The sequence below is a fragment of the Corythoichthys intestinalis genome, chromosome 16, assembly GCF_030265065.1.
Source record: "Corythoichthys intestinalis isolate RoL2023-P3 chromosome 16, ASM3026506v1, whole genome shotgun sequence".
Lineage (NCBI taxonomy): Eukaryota > Metazoa > Chordata > Actinopteri > Syngnathiformes > Syngnathidae > Corythoichthys > Corythoichthys intestinalis.
In genome coordinates, this window is record NC_080410.1 from 46900166 (window position 1) to 46921377 (window position 21212).

Below are 21212 nucleotides of genomic sequence, written 5' to 3' on the forward strand. Positions count from 1 at the left end.
GCCGTCACAGGAAGCGGACGCTTGAAAAACGGTAAAAAGGAGGCTCACAGAGGTAAACTGAATGTTAATGGCGTCGTCGCACGACAGCTTGCCGTGAAGCTCGCTCAGCTGGCGGCGGTGGCGACTCTCCGCCGCTTGGAAGACGTCGTCCACGTGCAGCATTCCCGCCTCGCGTCGGTCTGTCACGATCACCGCGCGCAGGTCTGGCAACCTGCGGGGGATGCTCGTGTTAGGCCGACATTTTTTAGACCTCAAATCACGTATGTCGCAATCAAATTGACCTTTGACCCTTTTGACTCATTAGTGTATGCGTGCATGTATGTATGTTGTATCTTTGCATGCAAACATGAATGTATGCATGTTATATGTATGCATGTATAATATATATGTTGTATGTATGCATGTTGTATGTATGTATGTATGCATGTTGTATGTATGTATGCATGCATACATGTGTGCATGTTGTATGTATGTATGTATGCATACATGCGTGCATGTTATATGTATGCATGTAGTATGTATATATTGTATGTATGCATGCGTGCATGTTATATGTATGCGTGTTGTATGTATACATGCATGTTATATATACATATGTTGTATGTATGCATGCCTGTAATATGTATGTCTTTTGTATGCATGCATGTTATATGCATGCATGCATGTTGTATGTGTGTATGTTGTATGCATGTATGTATGTTGTATGTATACATGCATATATGTTGTATGTATGCATGCATGCCTGCATGTTATATGTATGCATGTTGTATGTATGCATGCAAGCGTGCATTCATGTTATATGTATGCATGTTGTATGTATGCATGCAAGTGTGCATGTTATATGTATGCATGTTGTATGTATACATGCATGTTATATATATGTTGTATGTATGCATGCGTGTATGCATGTTATATGTATATGTTGTATGTATGCATGCGTGTATGCATGTTACATGTGTGTTGTATGTATGTATGCATGCATGCGTGCATGTTCTATGTATGCGTGTTGTATGTATGCATGCATGCATGCGTGCATGTTATATGTATGCATGTTGTATGTATACATGCATGTTATATATATTTTGTCTGTATGCATGCCTGTAATATGTATGTGTTGTATGCATGCATGTATGTATGTTGTATGTATACATGCATATATGTATGTTGTATGTATGCATGCATGCGTGATGTTATATGTATGCATGTTGTATGTATGCATGCATGTGTGCATTCATGTTATATGTATGCATATTGTATGTATACATGCATGTTACATATATGTTGTATGTATGCATGCATGTTATATGTATGTGTGTTGTATGTACAGTATGCATGTATGCATGCATGTTATATGCATGCATGCTGTATGTATGTTGTATGCATGCATGCATGTATGTTGTATGTATACATGCATATATGTATGTTGTATGCATGCCTGTATGTATGTCGTAAGAATGCATGCATGAATGTTGTATGTATGTGTGCATGCATATGTGTTATATGCGTGCATGCATGTATGTTGTATGCATGTATATATGTTGTATGCATACATGTATGTATGTATGCATGTTCGATGTCTACATGCATGCATAAATGTATATTGCATGTATGCATGCATGTATGTATGTATGCGGCATAGATAAAAGTTGGGACTAAATCATTTGTTTATGTGATTTGAAAAAAATAAAATAAAATGTTGGCCGATTCAGTGTAAAAATTGAAACAGAAATATTTTACATAAAGGTTATACGTCAAAAATATATAATATAATATAATAGTAATAATAATGATAATGATTCTTATACGTCTTATGCTGATCAACCCTTTGTTGTTATTGTATTTAAAAAAAAAAAACAAACATATCAACATGTGGGTGCCACCTGGCGCTATGGATGTCGCCTGGTGTCGCAGTGTCAATCTCCGGGCAGATCTGTCGCAGCATCTCGCAAAAGTTTTGTGTCTTGAAGCTACTGGGACACAGTACGGCCTTACATTGCACCTGCGGCACAAGCGGCAACACGTTAGCTGATTCTAAATTGATTTATATGTGTGAGAAACAAACAAACGCAGAAGCACCTTTCTGAGCGTGAACTCGACTTCCTTCGGCTGATAGGCCGGGTTTAAGGACACCTGCGGTCCATAAAAAGCATTTTGTCACAGCATATTTTGCAAACAGAAGTCGCTAAAGTCACGTGACAGGAGTTGCGTCCCCTCGGGCCGACCTGTATGATTCCCGCCTTGGCCGTGGCGTACTGGAAGAGGATCCACTCGTACATGTTAGGACCCCAAATGCCAAGACGATCGCCTCGCTGCAGGCCTAGAGCCAGCAGCCCCGCGGCTGCCTCGTCCACCTGTGTGATTAAAAAAGTCATTTGCATAATAAAAAATACATGTATATTACACATTACTTACATCCCGCTGAAAATCCACAAAAGTTTTCCTGATGCCATCTTCAGGGAAGACTACAGCTTCACGCTCCGGCCATCGACGGGCGGCATTCTCCAGGCTCTGGCCTACTGTCATGGAGAGCAGCGAGACTGCCGACGCTCCGTGGGCGTAGCTGCTACTTAAGGACGGTCGGCACGGAGGGTGGTCCACGTGAAGCCACCTGTTAAGAAACAAAATCTAATTTCAGTAGGTTTCAGTGAGTTGGGGAACGCAAGTGTTAGTTTTGGCTCACAAAGTGATGAAATTGGAGTTAAAATCAGGTTAGTTGGGATTGTATACCGTGCAACTTGTTAATTCTATTATAGTCAATTATTTGTAATTCATGTGTTAACGTCCAACGCTGTTGGCCGAAAGTGTTGGAACCCCTGCAATTCTGTCAGATAATGCTCAATTTCTCTCAGAAAATGATTGCAATTAAAAATGCTTTGGGAGTAATATCTTCATTTATTTTGCTTGCAATAAACAACGCAAAAGAGAATGGGGAAAAAAATCATTTTCATTTTACACAAAACTCCAAAAATGGGCCAGACTAGAGATGTCCTGATCGATCTGCATCCCGATCGATCGGGTCCGATCACGTCGTTTTCAAAGTATCGGAATCGGCAAAAAAATATCAGACATGCCTTTTATTAATATATATATATTTTTTTTCTTAAATCGTTTTCTAATTGTATTTAACGTTACAGACATAATGTGTTACACTCTTTCAGAGTCTTTAGTTTAAGCTTAAGGTAGGGTTATCAAATTTATTGCGTTAACGGCGAGAATTAATATTTTTTACATTTATCATGTTACAATATTTAACGCAGTTGACGCATGCGCTGCACGACCCACTCATGCATTGTCACATTCAATTTATAATGGCGCCGTTTTACCCATACAGTGTATAGAGCTAAAAGGCAGCGAAAAATGAGTAGAGTGAATTTTGGCAGCCTTTGGAGCCTTTTTTTTTTAAAATGTCTAAAGCCTTACAATCCCTCACCCAATGATTAGAATAATCGTGGGAAGCAATGTGGGGAAGAAAGGTAGTAGCTGATCTTTTTCTCAACACCCTATATTATTTCCCAACGCAGACAAGATATACCAGTTGGTACCACGATGCAGTCATGGTTGCACTTCCCATCATGCATTTGGGCAGAACAGTTAAATGGCTACAGTATCATTTACTGAAAGCTCAACAAATACACTAGATGGCAATATTTAGTCACAATATGCAAAGTCACATTTATCCTTTAAGAATTATAAGTCTTTCTATCCGTGGATCCCTCTCACAGAAAGAATGTTAATAATGTAAATGCCATCTTGAGGATTTATTGTCATAATAAACAAATACAGTACTTATGCACTGTATGTTAAATGTACAGTGCCTTGCAAAAGTATTCGGCCCCCTTGAATCTTGCAACCTTTCCCCACATTTCAGGCTTTAAACATAAAGATATGAAATTTAATTTTTTTGTCAAGAATCAACAACAAGTGGGACACAATCGTGAAGTGGAACAACATTTATTGGATAATTTAAACTTTTTTAACAAATAAAAAACTGAAAAGTGGGGCGTGCCATATTATTTGGCCCCTTTACTTTCAGTGCGGCAAACTCACTCCAGAGGTTCAGTGAGGATCTCTGAATGATCCAGTGTTGTCCTAAATGACCGATGATGATGAATAGAATCCACCTGTGTGTAATCAAGTCTCCGTATAAATGCACCTGCAAAGCGACCACAAGAGTTCGCTGTTGGACAGCAGAAAAAGTCTTGCTGTAAAACTTACCAAAAGGCAGAATACTTTCTGAGCGGGACATGTGCGTTAATTGCATCAAATATTTTAACGTGATTAATTTTTAAAAATTAATTACCGCGCGTTAACGCGATAATTTTGACAGCCCTAGTAAAATGATAATGATTTTTTTATTCTGTTTTTTTTTCTTTATTGCTAGCAAAATAAATAAAAATATTACTACCAAAGCAATTGTAATTGTAAGACAGTTCTTTGGTCTTCTTTTTCTCCATGATCAGTGTGGTACACACAAGGACACCGGACAGAGGTTGAGTCAACTTTAATCCATTTTAACTGGCTGCAAATGTGATTTAGTTATTGCCACCACCTGTTATGTGCCACAGGTAAGTAACAGGTGCTGTTAATTACACAAATTAGAGAAGAATCACATGATTTTTCAAAGGGTGCCACTACTTTTGTCTGGCCCATTTTTAGAGTTTCGTGTAAAATGATTTTTTTTGTGTGTGTGTTTTTTCATTGCAAGCAAAATAAACGAAGATATTACTACCAAAGCAATTGTAATTGCAATCATTTTCTGGGAGAATTGAGCATTATCTGACAGAATTGCAGGGGTGCCAATACTTTTAGCCAGCGGTTTACCTCTAATGCAGCGGGCTCCAAATTGGTTCTCCAGGGCCGCTGAGGGTCCTGGTTTTTGTTCATACCGATCAAGCACAGACCTTTTAACCAATCTGGTTTCTACTGAAACAAGCAGCAATTATAAAACACCAGATTGGTGAAAAGGTGTGCTTTTTTTTTTGTTGGGAGTGAAATGCTACACCCACTGCGGCCCTATGTGGAATAGTTTGGAGACCACTGCTCTAAAGCTTAGTTCTGCAATATACATTTTTAGAATTTTTCAAGGTTTTGTGCTAGTGTGACACATGCATTATTAGATGATGGAAGGACGTGAATGTAAAATAACAGTAAATAAGTGACATGATCTCTAACTATGGTACTGAAAAACTCTTTGGCTATAATTGATGGCGCCCGGGGTCAATTTACCGATGTCCCTGAAGCCAGTTCAAATTCCACGCTGCGCTGCGTTCAAGTCCACGCGCCCGTCGGACGCTTTCAGCACACCGCCGCAAACAAACCAGTGAAGACATTATTCCGAAAGCAAAAGTGAATCCACCGACAGCGAGGAAACGGTCGGGTCTGCTCGCGCTCCAGGCAAAAAGAGTGAGTGGATGGACACTTTGTCAACTTTATAAGTTAATCACCAAATGTGTAATCTTTAACCACTAACAGAGCTGCGCGCTGACCTCTGGTCACAGATCCAAAGTGCAGCCGTGAGTTTGGATTAAAAACAAGTTGAAGAAAAAAGAAAACTACAGTATTATCTTATGTAGTGCTACAATGCTCCTGCAGGAAAACAGAAAAGCCGCAGTTTGAACTGCCATTGGTTAAATCAATGTCACATGGTTTAAAGGAGTGTTTTTCTAAGTCAGGGTACATTTTTACATTGGAAAACATCTCGCGGCACACCACAAACTAAAAATGTTCCAAAATGACTTTGCACAGTACTGTCTATTTAATTATAAAATAATTTCTTTATATCTGTGCTGGAAAACAGACAAGTCACAAGACTGAAAAAGCAGTTTCTGCTCTTGCACTCCTCTTTAAAACAAACTGCTGTACTTTAAGCCAAAAGAATTTTGATAGAACAATATGTCTATATGCTGCCGTAGCAGATTCATGGCGCATGAAGCCCCCGAACTATTTTTAATTGGTCCCTTTTACCCTGGAAACCCCCGTTTAGGGACGTCGCACAACCGCTTTTCAACCCAGCCATGAAAAGAAGGTAAGTAATTATATTTATTAATCGAAATGTCTGTCATTTTTATCTTAGAATCATTAATTGATGTGTAATATTTCGCACTGTAATATTTAAGACTTTAAAAAATTATTCACTCGCATAAACTTTTAAACAAATTACGTCACATATAATATATATATAATAATACATATTGCCATATTTTTTCCTATTTGATATAACCAGTAAAAGATTATTGTTTGCTATACTAGGGAAAATGTTTAAGTGTTACAAAGTGTTAAAAAGGGTCGGGGTGACAACTGCCTTGCTTCATGGCCGCAACATTGCGTAACTAGACCTTCTAGGACATCTTCAGCATCTTACATCTGGACTTTCGTCTAGACTGTCGAGGAGACAATCTTCCAGTCGAGGACATCTTCCATGGCCGCAGCGTTGCATAACTGAAGTGTCTGGGTCATTCTGGCCACTTTACCTAAGTGCCCTTGCTTACACACGTGTATTTAGTTAGTTCCACCTACATGCTCACACATAGCCAACCAAAATCACATGGGTGTCTCCAGCTTGCTTGCTTTCCCCCTCCCTTTAGGGCGACACCCTTCTGTGTCAGGACAAACCCCTAATAAAAGGGGGGGGGGGGTAGAACAATTTTGGTGAGTATACAGCGTAATCTAGCATCTCTCTGTCTAGTCTCTCTTTGCTCTCCTTGACCAAGAACACTGAGTGTCTTCTCTCCTTATTTTGGGGTAATTTTACGAATGTCTACCTAAGGATCTATTTTTGAACTTGACAGAACGCAATAATATCTCGTTAAAATCGTCGCGTCTTTAATTCTGCTCTCGCGTGCTCTCCCTTCCAGTTAGGGTTTTGCCGTTTAAACATTTTTTTTTTTTAAATGCCCTACTGTTAAAAAATTTTCTTCCCCCAGAAAATATAGATTTTAAGCTTTCCAATGATGTATCACACATGCATATACTAGTAGGACAATTTTGAAATTTGGTCAAATTGGGGCTCTCAGAACGGAACTTCAAGTCACCTGAGTGTTTTCCGCCTTATACTTACTCAGAGTGAAACTTGAGCCTGTTTAGATGAACACAAAGCCGATATCCTGGCAGGAATTGAAGAAAGACACACACAAAGCTCTTCTTCAACAGCTCTCAGTCGCTCTTTTTTTTCTATTTTATATAGCAGTTAGGCTTGAAATGCTCACAATTATCAGACGGGGACTATTAGAGATGTACCGATTACCGGGTTCAAGGTATATCGTGGTATGACAATGTCACGGTTTCCAAATTTTTACGTCATCCCATCACTACGGTATTTGCTATTTTTTAATGTCCCAAAAATGCAGAAGGCTCAACCCTACCCCAACAGGTGTGGCTCTGTGTCAGTGAGTCAGCTGCGCTACACGATGGCTGGAGATGAAACACCTCAACTTTTTCCCCCATTGAAGAAAAATGAAATCGCTGTTATGGGAATACTTCGGCTACAGAAAAGTTAGACGAATGCGGCTTAGAGGTGGAGGGCCAACCGACATGTAAAACATGTTTGAGGAGGGTGGCTGCCGAGGAGGCAATACCTCCAATATGATTTCACATTTATGCAAAATTAAAGGTTAGTAAACACTGTCATGAATGTTTCCCACCAGCTACGAGAGTTAACTCCAGCGTGTTTAGTGTGTCTAGGCTGGAAAATAATTCAGTCATTTTTGTTCTGACGGTAAAAATGTTGAGCTCTGGCTGTGGGTTTAGGCTCACCTGAAGGACTCCATTTATTTTTATTTTATTTTGAATATTTCAGTAATTTAAAAAGTTTTGTTTATTTTAACTTATGCTCCAATTTGCTAATATATTTTGAAAAAATAAAAAATGTGTTCAAAGAATTATTTTTTTTACCCAGATATCTCTAACACATTTTAGAACGGTAATTGCAATACCTTGGTACAGTGAAACCGGGATATTTTGGGTTAAGGTCATCCTACCATCAGAATACCATACAGACACATGCTTACTGACAATGGCTTTGCAAGTAGATAGTATTAATGTTTATATAGTAATAATAATAATACAGTTATCCCTCATTTTTCGCTGTTAATGGGAACCAGAACCCGCCGCGATAAGTGAAAAACCGCGAAGTAGCCCCACACTCCCGCAATTATTTGTGTGTGTGTGTTCAATGAATTCATTCAGATTTAGCAATGAATAAATATGACGTTTTTATATATGTACATATGCAGCGTGTCCCAAAAAATGTATACACCCTTTTGCAGCTAATAAATTGACATGTTTACACTTGAACTGCATTTTCTTACTTCCAGTTGCATTTACGAAGGATTTTTCTTTCTTATATTCTTTGTTGAGTTTAGCTGCGTCCATGATTTATTCAATGGGTTTACTCAACAAAAAAATCCATTGACAATTTGGTTATTAAGTGCTAAAGAGTATATACATTTTTTGGGACATATACAGTGTATCACAAAAGTGAGTACACCCCTCGCATTTCTGCAGATATTTTATTTAAGTATACAGTGCCTTGCAAAAGTATTCGGCCCCCTTGAATCTTGCAACCTTTCGCCACATTTCAGGCTTCAAACATAAAGATATGAAATTTAATTTTTTTTGTCAAGAATCAACAACAAGTGGGACACAATCGTGAAGTGGAACAACATTTATTGGATAATTTAAACTTTTTTAACAAATAAAAAACTGAAAAGTGGGGCGTGCAATATTATTCGGCCCCTTTACTTTCAGTGCAGCAAACTCACTCCAGAAGTTCAGTGAGGATCTCTGAATGATCCAATGTTGTCCTAAATGACCGATGATGATAAATAGAATCCACCTGTGTGTAATCAAGTCTCCGTATAAATGCACCTGCTCTGTGATAGTCTCAGGGTTCTGTTTAAAGTGCAGAGAGCATTATGAAAACCAAGGAACACACCAGGCAGGTCCGAGATACTGTTGTGGAGAATTTTAAAGCCGGATTTGGACACAAAAAGATTTCCCAAGCTTTAAACATCTCAAGGAGCACTGTGCAAGCCATCATATTGAAATGGAAGGAGCATCAGACCGCTGCAAATCTACCAAGACCCGGCCGTCCTTCCAAACTTTCTTCTCAAACAAGGAGAAAACTGATCAGAGATGCAGCCAAGAGGCCCATGATCACTCTGGATGAACTGCAGAGATCTACAGCTGAGGTGGGAGAGTCTGTCCATAGGACAACAATCAGTCGTACACTGTACAAATCTGGCCTTTATGGAAGAGTGGCAAGAAGAAAGCCATTTCTCAAAGATATCCATAAAAAGTCTCGTTTAAAGTTTGCCACAAGTCACCTGGGAGACACACCAAACATGTGGAAGAAGGTGCTCTGGTCAGATGAAACCAAAATTGAACTTTTTGGCCACAATGCAAAACGATATGTTTGGCGTAAAAGCAACACAGCTCATCACACTGAACACACCATCCCCACTGTCAAACATGGTGGTGGCAGCATCATGGTTTGGGCCTGCTTTTCTTCAGCAGGGACAGGGGAGATGGTTAAAATTGACGGGAAGATGGATGCAGCCAAATACAGGAACATTCTGGAAGAAAACCTGTTGGTATCTGCACAAGACCTGAGACTGGGACGGAGATTTATCTTCCAACAGGACAATGATCCAAAACATAAAGCCAAATCTACAATGGAATGGTTAAAAAATAAACGTATCCAGGTGTTAGAATGGCCAAGTCAAAGTCCAGACCTGAATCCAATCGAGAATCTGTGGAAAGAGCTGAAGACTGCTGTTCACAAACACTCTCCATCCAACCTCACTGAGCTCGAGCTGTTTTGCAAGGAAGAATGGGCAAGAATGTCAGTCTCTCGATGTGCAAAACTGATAGAAACATACCCCAAGCGACTTGCAGCTGTAATTGGAGCAAAAGGTGGCGCTACAAAGTATTAACGCAAGGGGGCCGAATAATATTGCACGCCCCACTTTTCAGTTTTTTATTCGTTAAAAAAGCTTAAATTATCCAATAAATATTGTTCCACTTCACGATTGTGTCCCACTTGTTGTTGATTCTTGACAAAAAATTAAAAGGTTCAAGGGGGCCGAATACTTTTGCAAGGCACTGTAGATGTGTTTCCTTATTTTGTATGTGTGAACTGTAATTCTACGGCGAGTTGTTGACCAATAAACATCTGGACACAAAAACTGGAGTCTCATATGTCATCTACAAGCACGCACAAATGTATGCATGCACGCGGTGATAAAACGCAGCCGTGAAAATTACCGCTCTCATTTTTATTTACCTTGTGATAAATGGACTCATTGCATATCACGACAGGCTTAGCAACTTCAATAAAACATGTCGTTAGTTAGTTAGATGGACTTACGAGCCCCCCCTTCCCCCCCTAAAAATGTTCTCCTCTGATCTACACAGATCACGTTGGTCACCCTTTTTGACTTCAAAACGGCGAATTTCGCCGAAAGGTGAGTGATTTTCATGCCTGTATATATAAGCTGCACACAGACTACTTTTCACTGTGTCCAAGTGTCATTTTGGCAGTGTTGTCCCATGAAAAGATATACTTAAATATCTGCTGAAATGCGAGGGGTGTACTCACTTTTGTGATACACTGTATATACACATACATACATACCTACATATATACATGATTTTATATGTATATTTATATATACGTTTATAACATGTCACTGTCCCACCGAATTATTTTTTTAAAACAAGAATAAAGTGGAAAAATGCTTGTCTTTATTAAATGCTTCATTCATTGAGTCCACTCAAATCTGCCCAAGCTGACTTGGGCAGATTTGAGTGGACTCACTTACACACAATGAGTTGCCACAGCAACTGTTTAAGAAGTTAAACGGTTATTGACGCATGCAGCGTTTTGAAGTTCCAAGCGTCTCTGGCAAGATCAAACTTTAATGTCTGTCAATCATGGTTAACTTTAATAAGCATCTCCAGTGCACTGCCTGACCACGAAGAGAGGCAAGACTGAGAGACTATGTGATTAGATCGGGACAGCTCAATAAAATACTGACATTATTTTTCATTTGCAAAAAAAAATCCGCGATGGACTGGAGGCACCAAGTTTGAAGTGCGAAGTAGCGAGGGATCACTGTCTATAATAATATATAATAATTTAATAATTGTAGTTTTTCTCAAAAAAAGTTGCCCGTTTCCTCTGTTTTTTCACAAAGGCGAACAAAATAGTCCATCCACTTGTTTTGAAGTGACGGGTGTTTTGTTTGGATATAACGTTTAAGCTTGCTGGGCACGATGATGCTGTTGGATAGCTGCTCGTGTGGCGTTCAAGAACTGCTCGGATTTTTAGCCAGTTTGTTGGAATAAAACACAAGGGGAGGATTGAAGGTCATCACATATGGATAAAATCGAAAGGATACTTTTGTTTTTACCCACACTTAACGAGTCTAATCAAATGATGTCAATTAGACGCGCTGGGGTCCAAATTGTTGTTGACAGCAAGGTGGCTGATGGTTAGAAATCTGAGTTTTTGAATGCCACACGAGCAATACCTCGCTCATCCGCACACGACCGAAACCGGTTGAAAAATACTGGTTCAACCATTCAACCATTGCCTTGCATTTTAGCTCAATGGTATATCATGTTATCATGGTGTCATAGAAAGTGGAATTTAATACATTTGTTATTGCATTATGATTTTATTCTTATAACTTTCTTATTAAAGAAAAAAAAAAAAAAAAAGAAGAATTGAAAATGATCCTCATAGTGCAACAACAACAGGCCACTACTGATATTATCACTTAGCGACAAGCTAATGGTGTCTTATAAACAAAGCCTTCTGGTTCACTCAATCCTTCAAGAATTCGTGTTGGGGTCATTGAGCAGACTGGTCGTCGTTGTGCGCGTCGATGTGCTCCAGCAGTCGGTCGCAGTGTTGATGAGTGCGGTGTTTGTCCCTCACGGCTTCTACTTCCTCTTTCAGGACATGCGGGAGGACCGAGCTTCCCGCTTTCAGAACCTCTGAAAACAAGGCCCACAACATCATCAAAAAAATTGCTCATATTGGAGGTTGGTAAGTAGCGGTGATGTTTTCAAGTATAACGTACATACTGTAGATGATATGGCATTTCAGCATTCTAGTGTTTTGTCAATAATGACTTGGTCCATTAAGCTATACTATACTATATACTATACGTTAACAATGTAGTTTTTGTTTAGAATTCATCTTTTTAAATGCATTTACAGTGGGGCAAATAAGTATTTAGTCAACCACTAATTGTGCAAGTTCTCCCACTTGAAAATATTAGAAAGGCCTGTAAGTGTCAACATGGGTAAACCTCAACCATGAGAAACAGAATGTGGGGAAAAAACCCAGAAAATCACATTGTTTGATTTTTAAAGAATTTATTTGCAAATCATGGTGGAAAATAAGTATTTAGTCAATACCAAAAGTTCATCTCAATACTTTATGTACCCGTTGTTGGCAATAACGGAGGCCAAACGTTTTCTGTTACTCTTCACAAGCTCTTCACACACTGTTGCTGGTATTTTGGCCCATTCCTCCATGCAGATCTCCTCTAGAGCAGTGATGTTTTGGGGCTGTCGTTGGGCAACACGGACTTTCAACTCCCTCCACAGATTTTCTATGGGGTTGAGATCTGGCGACTGGCTCGGCCACTCCAGGACCTTGAAATGCTTCTGACGAAGCCACTCCTTTGTTGCCCTGGCTGTGTGTTTGGGATCATTGTCATGCTTAAAGACCCAGTCGCGTCTCATCTTCAATGCCCTTGCTGATGGAAGGAGATTTTCCTTCAAAATCTCTCGATACATGGCCCCATTCATTCTTTCCTTTAGACTGATCAGTCGTCCTGGTGCCTTTGCAGAAAAACAGCCCCAAAGCATGATGTTTCCACCCCCAGGCTTCACAGTGAGTATGGTGTTCTTCGGATGTATTTTTTCTCCTCCAAACACGAGAACCTGTGTTTCTACCAAAAAGTTCTATTTTGGTTTCATCTGACCATAACACATTCTCCCAGTCCTCTTCTGGATCATCCAAATGCTCTCTAGCAAACCGCAGACGGGCCTGGACGTGTACTTTCTTGAGCAGGGGGAAACGTCTGGCAGTGCAGGATTTGAGTCCCTGGCGACGCATTGTGTTACTGATAGTAGCCTTTGTTACTGTGGTCCCAGCTCTCTGTAGGTCATTCACTAGGTCCCCCCGTGTGGTTCTGGGATTTTTGCTCACCGTTCTTATTATTTTGACGCTACGGGGTGAGATCTTGCATGGAGCCCCAGATCGAGGGAGATTATCAGTGGTCTTGTATTTCTTTCATTTTCTAATCATTGCTCCTACAGTTGATTTCTTTACACCAAGCGTTCCCCTATTGCAGGTAACGAGTGAAGCCTCGTTAGACCTCATTGGAAGACGTTCGACCTCTTTGACAGCCAGAAATCTTGCTTGTTTGTAGGTGCCCAAATACTTATTTTCCACTCTAATTTGGAAATAAATTCTTTAAAAAGAGTTACACAAAACGTTTGGCCTCCGTTATTGCCAACAAAGGGTACATAGCAAAGTATTGACATGAACTTTTGGTATAGACCAAATACTTATTTTCCACCATGATTTGCAAATAAATTCTTTAAAAATCAAACAATGTGATTTTCAGTTTTTTCCCCCACATTCTGTCTCTCATGGCTGAAGTTTACCCATGTTGACAATTACAGACCTCTCTAATCTTTTCAAGTAGGAGAACTTGCACAATTGGTGGTTGACTAAATACTTATTTGCCCCACTGTATCTGTATACTCAAATTGGAATATTAATATATAGTGTCTATGTATTTTATCAGAGGAAGTGAGGTAGTGTTACCTAAAGCTGCCTTTTATTTTCAACTTTTTGATGCCATCTAGTGGAAAGTTGAAACTATTGCAGCCTATTTGACAGTCTTTTAAAAATAATGCGATCCATTCATTGTATATTTGCATTGGTGGGTAGAGTAGCCAAAAACTGTACTAAAGTAAAAGTAGCGGTACTTCAAAATAATAATACACACAGACAAGACTGAAGAAGCAGTTTCTGCTCTTGCACCCCTCTTTAAAATTAACTGCTGTATTTAAGCCAAAAGAACTATTGTTTAATAGAACAATATGTCAAGATGCTGCAATAGCAGATTCATGGCGCATTAAGCCCCCAAACTATTTTTAATTTGTCCGTTTTACCCTGGAATCCCCCGTTTACAGATGTTGCGCAAATGTTTTTGTTTCAACCCAGCCATAAAAAGAAAGTAATTATATTTCTTATTTAAAATATCTGTAATTTTTAGTTTAGAATCATTAATTGATGTCTAATATTTCACTTAGAAAAAAAACAACTTTTAAATTATTATATTATTATTATTATTTAAATTATTCACTCGCATATTTTAAACTATCTTAAACAAATTACATAACAATGACGAAAATGGGTGTCTGTAAAAAAGTCACGGATATCTACCTCATAACTATTGCTTGATTGTATTGTTTTTTTTTGTTACTGTTGCATTTTCTCCTATATGTTAGACAATAAATAATCGATCCAAACAAAGAAAAAGAGAAAAAAACGTTTAAAAGGGTAAATATATCGAAAAGAAAATCTCGACCACTCCTGGATGTCTGCGATTTCTGCCTCGCTAACCTTGTTATATTACCATGTTTCACCCATAAAATCCCCCAAAAATCCAGCTATGGCCATTCACAGCTGTGTGTTGACACTCAGTCATACATGCTACATGGAGTTTTTGGATACAAACAAGGTAAGTACGTGATAATATCTCGTTGAAGTCATGGCGTCTTTATTTCTGCTCTTTCATGCTCTCACCTTCAGATAGGGTTTCGCTGTTTCAAAAATAATAATAATTTTTTTTTTTTTTTTAAATGCCCTCCCGTTCAAAATTTTTTTTTCCCCCAGAAAATTGAGATTTTAAGATTTCCAATGATGTATCACACATGCATATAGGACAATTTTGAAAGTTGAGTGTTTTCTGCCATATACAGTGGGGCAAATAAGTATTTAGTCAACCACCAAATGTGCAAGTTCTCCTACTTGAAAAGATTTAAGAGGCCTGTAGTTGTCAACATGGGTAAACCTCAACCATGAGAGACAGAATGTGGGGGGAAAAAAACAACTGAAAATCACATTGTTTGATTTTTAAACAATTTATTTCCAAATTAGAGTGGACAATAAGTATTTGGTCACCTACAAAAAAAGCAAGATTTCTGGCTGTCAAAGAGGTCTAACTACTTCTAACGAGGCTCCACTCGTTACCTGTATTAATGCCACCTGTTTTAACTCATTATCGGTATAAAAGACACCTGTCCACAACCTCAGTCAGTCACACTCCAAACTCCACTATCGCCAAGACCAAAGAGCTGTCGAAGGACACCAAAGACTAAATTGTAGACCTGCACCAAGCTGGGAAGACTGAATCTGAAATAGGTAAAACGCATGGTGTAAAGAAATCAACTGTGGGAGCAATAATTAGAAAATGGAAGACATACATGACCACTGATAATCTCCCTCGATCTGGGGCTCCATGCAAGATCTCACCCCTGGCGTCAAAATGACAACAAGAACGGTGAGCAAAAATCCCAGAACCACATGGGGGGACCTAGTGAATGACCTACAGAGAGCTGCGACCACAGTAACAAAGGCTACTATCAGTAACACAATGCGCCACCAGGGACTCAAATCCTGCACTGCCAGACGTGTCCCCTGCTGAAGCCAGTACACGTCCAGGCCCGTCTGCAGTTCGCTAGCGAGCATTTAGATGATCAAGAAGAGGACTGGGAGAATGTGTTATGGTCAGATGAAACCAAAATAGAACTTTTTGGTAGAAACACAGGTTATCGTGTTTGGAGGAGAAAGAATACTGAGTTTTATCCGAATATCATCAGACCCACGGTGAAGCATGGGGTTGGAAACATCATGCTTTGGGGCTGTTTTTCTGCAACGGGACCAGGACGACTGATCTGTGTAAAGGAAAGAATGAATGGGGCCATGTATCGAGAGATTTTGAGTGAAAATCTCCTTCCATCAGCAAGGGCATTGAAGATGAGACGTGGCCAGGTCTTTCAGCATGACAATGATCCCAAACACACAGCCAGGGCAACAAAGGAGTGGCTTCGTAAGAAGCATTTCAAGGTCCTGGAATGGCATTGCCAGTCTCCAGATCTCAACCCCATAGAAAATCTGTGGAGGGAGTTGAAAGTCCGTGTTGTCCAACGACAGCCCCAAAACATCACTACTCTAGCGAAGATCTGCATGGAGGAATGGGAAAAAATACCAGCAACAGTGTGTGAAAAGCTTGTGAAGAGTTACAGAAAATGTTTGGCCTTCGTTATTGCCAACAAAGGGTACATAACAAAGTATTGAGATGAACTTTTGGTATTGACCAAATACTTATTTTCCACCATGATTTGCAAATAAATTCTTTAAAAATCAAACAATGTGATTTTCTGTTTTATTTTTCCACACTCTGTCTCCCATGGTTGAGGGTTACCCATGTTGACAATTACAGGCCTCTCTAATATTTCCAAGTGGGAGAACTTGCACAATTAGTGGTTGACTAAATACTTATTTGCGCCACTGTAGCTCGCCCCTCACCTAGCACTTGTTCCTGCACGCTGTTGTCAGGGTCATCCATGTGAAGGAGGAGCTGCTGGAAGAGGAAGCGCAGGTGCGCGACGCACAATTGCGTGTTGTAGTTGGCGTCCAGTCCGGACAACCAGAAGCTGAGGGCCCGCAGGGCCTCGTGTCGCACGCCTTCGCTGCTGTCATCCAGACGCTTCAGCAACTCTGTACAGGGAAATCACAACTTTCAGTCTATCCACACAGACAAAATGCTTTCTTAAAGTGCCTGTAACACGAAAAAGCATGTTTATTTCATGATACACATGGTATTTTATGCTCCTGAATGAATGGACCACTTGGATGTGTGAAGAAGCGATCGATATATTTATTCAATTTTTTAAATCCAACGCTACGAAAATGACAGACTTCCGGCTTCGGTCTCGCATTGAGGAAGAGGGCGCTGTGACGTGTATGGGAGAAGGAGTCCTCTTCACTATACAGCCGTACTGTTGTATGAGAAGGACTGCGGATTCAGCTGATTTTGCGGATTAATTCGTTTATTTTTCGCATCACCCCAGCCAAATGGCTGCAGAAAATTGTTGCTTCACCAGGGAGATTAATTTGAGCCTTTTGGGGTTTCAAAAGGTTCCCATTCACCAGTGAATATTGGCCAAAACAAGCCCTACTACTGTGGGACCATGGGACTTACGAGGAAGTGAGTAAACATCGTGTTTTGGATTACGTCAAATACTGGGATCATTTTAATACGTAGGTGGCTGACATGCTCCTTGTCCCCTCGGCCGACGACCTGCGGCTTGTCGCACAGCCGGGAGAGCACTGTACTCTGCTTATTGCCCTCTTCGTGTGCTCGGTGTTCTGTCAAATTTTCAACCTCATCAGAAATTGCAACTTTGTGTTAAAAATGGCCGCGAATACAGCGATTACAAAGTAAACACTACAAACTTTCTTTAAAGCAGTAATGTGAAGTAATTTCTTCACATGCCAAATAGGGTCACAAGTAAAGTAATTAAACATTGTCCAACAAATGAAGCATGAAAATATCATTTATATGTTGTATATTTCACAAAATAATCGCGTTTCCGAAGTTCGAGCCTGAAAGGGGACGAACCCGGAAGTGATATGTCACACCGGGAACAGCGATGGCAGCTCCATACATACGGCCGCCATACAAAGCCCTTCAAACAATGATTCAAACAGTGATATAAGCGATAGATCGAGCGCAAGGGAGGAGATCCAAGTTTTTGAAGAGTTGGAGGAAGAAGAGGAGCTTGGAATTTTATGTTGGACCTAACATGTATTAGCCAGACGCTAATCAGGATGCAAACAATGTGCCTAGACTACTTGACATGGAATGGATACAAGACCCATCGAGATTACAAGATTGGTAAGATATAGGCTGTTATTATTTTCATGATCTGAAGATGCAGGCATTTGCACATAATTTTATGTTTTTGTCTATCTGATGACATTTTTCAAAAAAATAATAGTCAGACTTCATGTTCATTTTGGCAGATCCGGCAGCTCTCGTGCATATAAAATAATATAAAAACGTTGGGGGGAAAGAAGGAGATGAGTCGTTGATGGCTTTCTCCACTTTATTGTGGCAACTATAAGAAAACAAAACCTTTTGGAGTTTCAAAAGGTTCCCATTCACCGTGGATATTGGCCAACCCCTACTACTGTGGGACCATTGGACTTACGAGGAAGTGAGTAAACATCTTGTTTTGTATTATGTCAAATATTAATACAGCGATTACAAAGTAAACACTACAAACTTTCTTTAAATAAAGGACTACTTACGTTTGATTCTTGATAGGCATGTAAAAAGCTCTGCTCATGCACATTAGCTGCATGTTAGCTGCACAACAACTGCAGCCGCCCTCCTCCGGGGAACGAACTGTAAATTGCTCTCCGCCGGGCGGTTTGCCGATCCACGAAGACAATCGACAACCCAGTCGTCATGTAATATAATCCGGGCTAGTTATGTGTGATTTTCCGCTTCGAAGACTTTGAAACATCACTCGGTTCGGGTTAGCATGTCGGCTAGCTGTCACGCCTCTTGGTTTGTTTACATTCTCCAAAGCCGGGAAGGGAAATGACATAAGCCCGACTTAGGTGGCATATGATACCGTTCGGGTGGTGCGACAGTCAAGGTGAAGTCAACAGTTTTGACCATTATGGAGTAATTTTGCCATGTCGTCCTGAATAAGTGCATTTTTATTATTTCATATTCCATTTAGCACAAGACTGTTATTTGTCATGACCATGCCATTTATTTAGCAATTGGGGAAAATACTTGGATAAAAAGAATATCCTGTAAAAATATTGCCGTAGAGAGACTAAAACAATGACATTTTGCGGCTCTCTTCGTCGCGTTTTCCTCGTTCTGAATAATTCCCCCTCAATGGGCTGAATAGTCAAACCGATGAGCCTATTCTCCCGCTGACGTCATCCTACTGTTGGGGACGCTAGAGCCCTGTAATGATAGGCGTGGCTAACTGGCAGATTAAAAGACTAATTTCTCATCATCTGCGCTTTGCTAAATTGTTGTATATAGTCAAATCGTCTCAAAATAAGATTTTAATTCACATATAATGCTATTTAAGACTTTTTTTTCCTCCTGTCGTACGCACTTTAACCCTTTATTGCCAAATGTATTATCACATTTGATACACTTAGAGTTGCAGGTGACGAAGATGACATACCGGGATAGATTTTATTGAGCACTTCTTCAGTTAGACTGGATCCCACCAGTCTGAGGATGGTGGACAGCGAACGACAGGCCAGCAGTCGGGCCATCTGTGAATCCTCATCCAGCGACGACAACACCTGAGGAGTCAGCTTCTCCTCCACGCGCAGCAACTGACACACAACACAAAATGATTCTTGGACGTATACTAAAAACAATTTGTACTTCCCTACAAAACATTCCAAGGATGATGAAGAACGTTAAAAAGCGAGCCAAAGGTCATGTTGGCATGAAATCAGCCACTGCATGAAGTCTTAATTGTTCTCACAGGAAGAAAATGACATGAAGGGAGGAACGCCCAGCTGTCTGCCCGAGACGTGTGAACGGGGCGGGCGTGCGAAGCGCTTTGGTCACGCTGGACACGCAAGGGTGAGCACACAAAGCAAGGAAAGGATTCACAATATGGAAATTTGGTAACACCTTATTTGACGGTGGGTTCATAAGACCGTCATAATGATGAAATGACACTGTCATGAGCATAATGAAAGCTTATGACAGATGTCATGTAGCATCATCCGGCAAATGATGTCACTTTTGAATGGCTGTAAAAAATGAGATTGAGAAGATTGAACATTAATGGAGTTCGTGAAATAATTTGCCAGAGGACACTTGATGACATCTGTCATAAGTATTCATTAATGCTCATGACAGAGTCATGTAATGAATATGACTGTTTTATGGCAGTCTTATGAACCCACAGTCAATGTCAAATAAAGTGTTACCGGAAATGTTGACACACTTTTTCAAAAAGTTCAACACAAAACATCATCAACATATTTTTTCAGTGAAAACAAATATATTTTGTACATTCAACATCATTTGGGAGGGTCTTAGCTTTCATATGAGCCATTTCTGAAACCAACTGAATAATTAAAAGTCAGGTTATTAGTGGGGCTGTCAAAAATATTGCGTTAACGGGCGGTAATTAATTTTTAAAATCAATCACGTTAAAATATTTGACGCAATTAACGCACATGCCCCGCTCAAACAGAATAAAATGACAGTACAATGTAATGTCAGCTTGTTACTTGTTTAGTGGTGTTTGGCGCCCTCTGCTGGCGCTTTGGTCCAACTGATTTTATGGGTTAGTACCATGAGTGAGCATGGTGTAATTATTGACATCAACAATGGTGATCTACTAGTTTATTTTTTGATTGAAAATTTTACAAATTTTAATAACACGAAAACATTAAGAGGGGTTTTAATTAGGGTTGTTCCGATCATGTTTTCTTTTGCTCCCGATCCGATCATTTTAGTTTGAGTATCTGCCAATCCTGATATTTCCCGATCTGATTGCTATTTTTTTTGCTCCCGATTCAATTCCAATCATTCCCGATAATTTTTCCTGATCATATACATTTTGGCAATGCATTAAGAAAAAAATGAATACAACTCGGACTAATATATATATATTCAACATACAGTACATAAGTACTGTATTTGTTTATTATGACAATAAATCCTCAAGATGGCATTTACATTATTAACATTCTTTCTGTGAGAGGGATCCACGTGATGTAAATGTGACTTTGTATATTGTGACTAAATATTGCCATCTAGTGTATTTGCTGAGCTTTCAGTAAATGATACTCTAGCCATTTAACTTCTGCCCAAATGCATGATGGGAAGTGCAACCATGACTGTGCGTAATGGTACCAATTGATATATCTTCTCTGTGTTGGGAAATAACATAGGGTGTTAAGAAAAAGATCAACCACTACCTTACTTCCCCACATTGCTTCCCACAATATTTGTAATTGTTGAGAGAGGGATTGTAAGGCTTTAGCCAATTAAAATAAGGCTTCAAAGGCTGCCAAAATTCTGTCTACTCATTCTACGTTGCCTTTTACCTAT

General features: G+C 39.7%; 2 protein-coding genes and 1 long non-coding RNA gene across 4 annotated transcripts in view; 1 reads left to right on the forward strand and 2 right to left on the reverse strand.

Moving 5' to 3' along the window:
• Window positions 1-8961, reverse strand: part of LOC130931842 (medium-chain acyl-CoA ligase ACSF2, mitochondrial-like) — a 21534-nt gene extending 12573 nt beyond the window's left edge. The window contains exons 1-6 of one of the 2 annotated variants that reach the window (XM_057860967.1): window positions 5227-8961; window positions 2413-2608; window positions 2223-2351; window positions 2077-2130; window positions 1881-1999; window positions 49-211 (exon numbers count right to left, since the gene is read on the reverse strand). In XM_057860967.1, the coding sequence (XP_057716950.1) occupies window positions 49-211; window positions 1881-1999; window positions 2077-2130; window positions 2223-2351; window positions 2413-2608; window positions 5227-5330 (765 nt within the window). In that variant the 5' untranslated portion in view covers window positions 5331-8961. The remainder of the gene's footprint in view (window positions 1-48; window positions 212-1880; window positions 2000-2076; window positions 2131-2222; window positions 2352-2412; window positions 2609-5226) is intronic. The other variant, XM_057860968.1, reaches the window with a different exon arrangement.
• On the forward strand, window positions 4956-16850 carry LOC130931844 (uncharacterized). The gene is made up of 5 exons (XR_009067309.1): window positions 4956-5403; window positions 5984-6025; window positions 10414-10463; window positions 11963-12052; window positions 16652-16850. It is a non-coding gene; the product is annotated as an uncharacterized LOC130931844 (long non-coding RNA).
• Window positions 10805-21212, reverse strand: part of LOC130931841 (dynein axonemal assembly factor 5-like) — a 76003-nt gene continuing 65595 nt past the window's right edge. The window contains exons 11-13 of the mRNA XM_057860966.1: window positions 19315-19471; window positions 16622-16813; window positions 10805-12000 (exon numbers count right to left, since the gene is read on the reverse strand). Coding sequence (XP_057716949.1) covers window positions 11855-12000; window positions 16622-16813; window positions 19315-19471 — 495 coding nt within the window. The 3' untranslated portion in view covers window positions 10805-11854. The remainder of the gene's footprint in view (window positions 12001-16621; window positions 16814-19314; window positions 19472-21212) is intronic.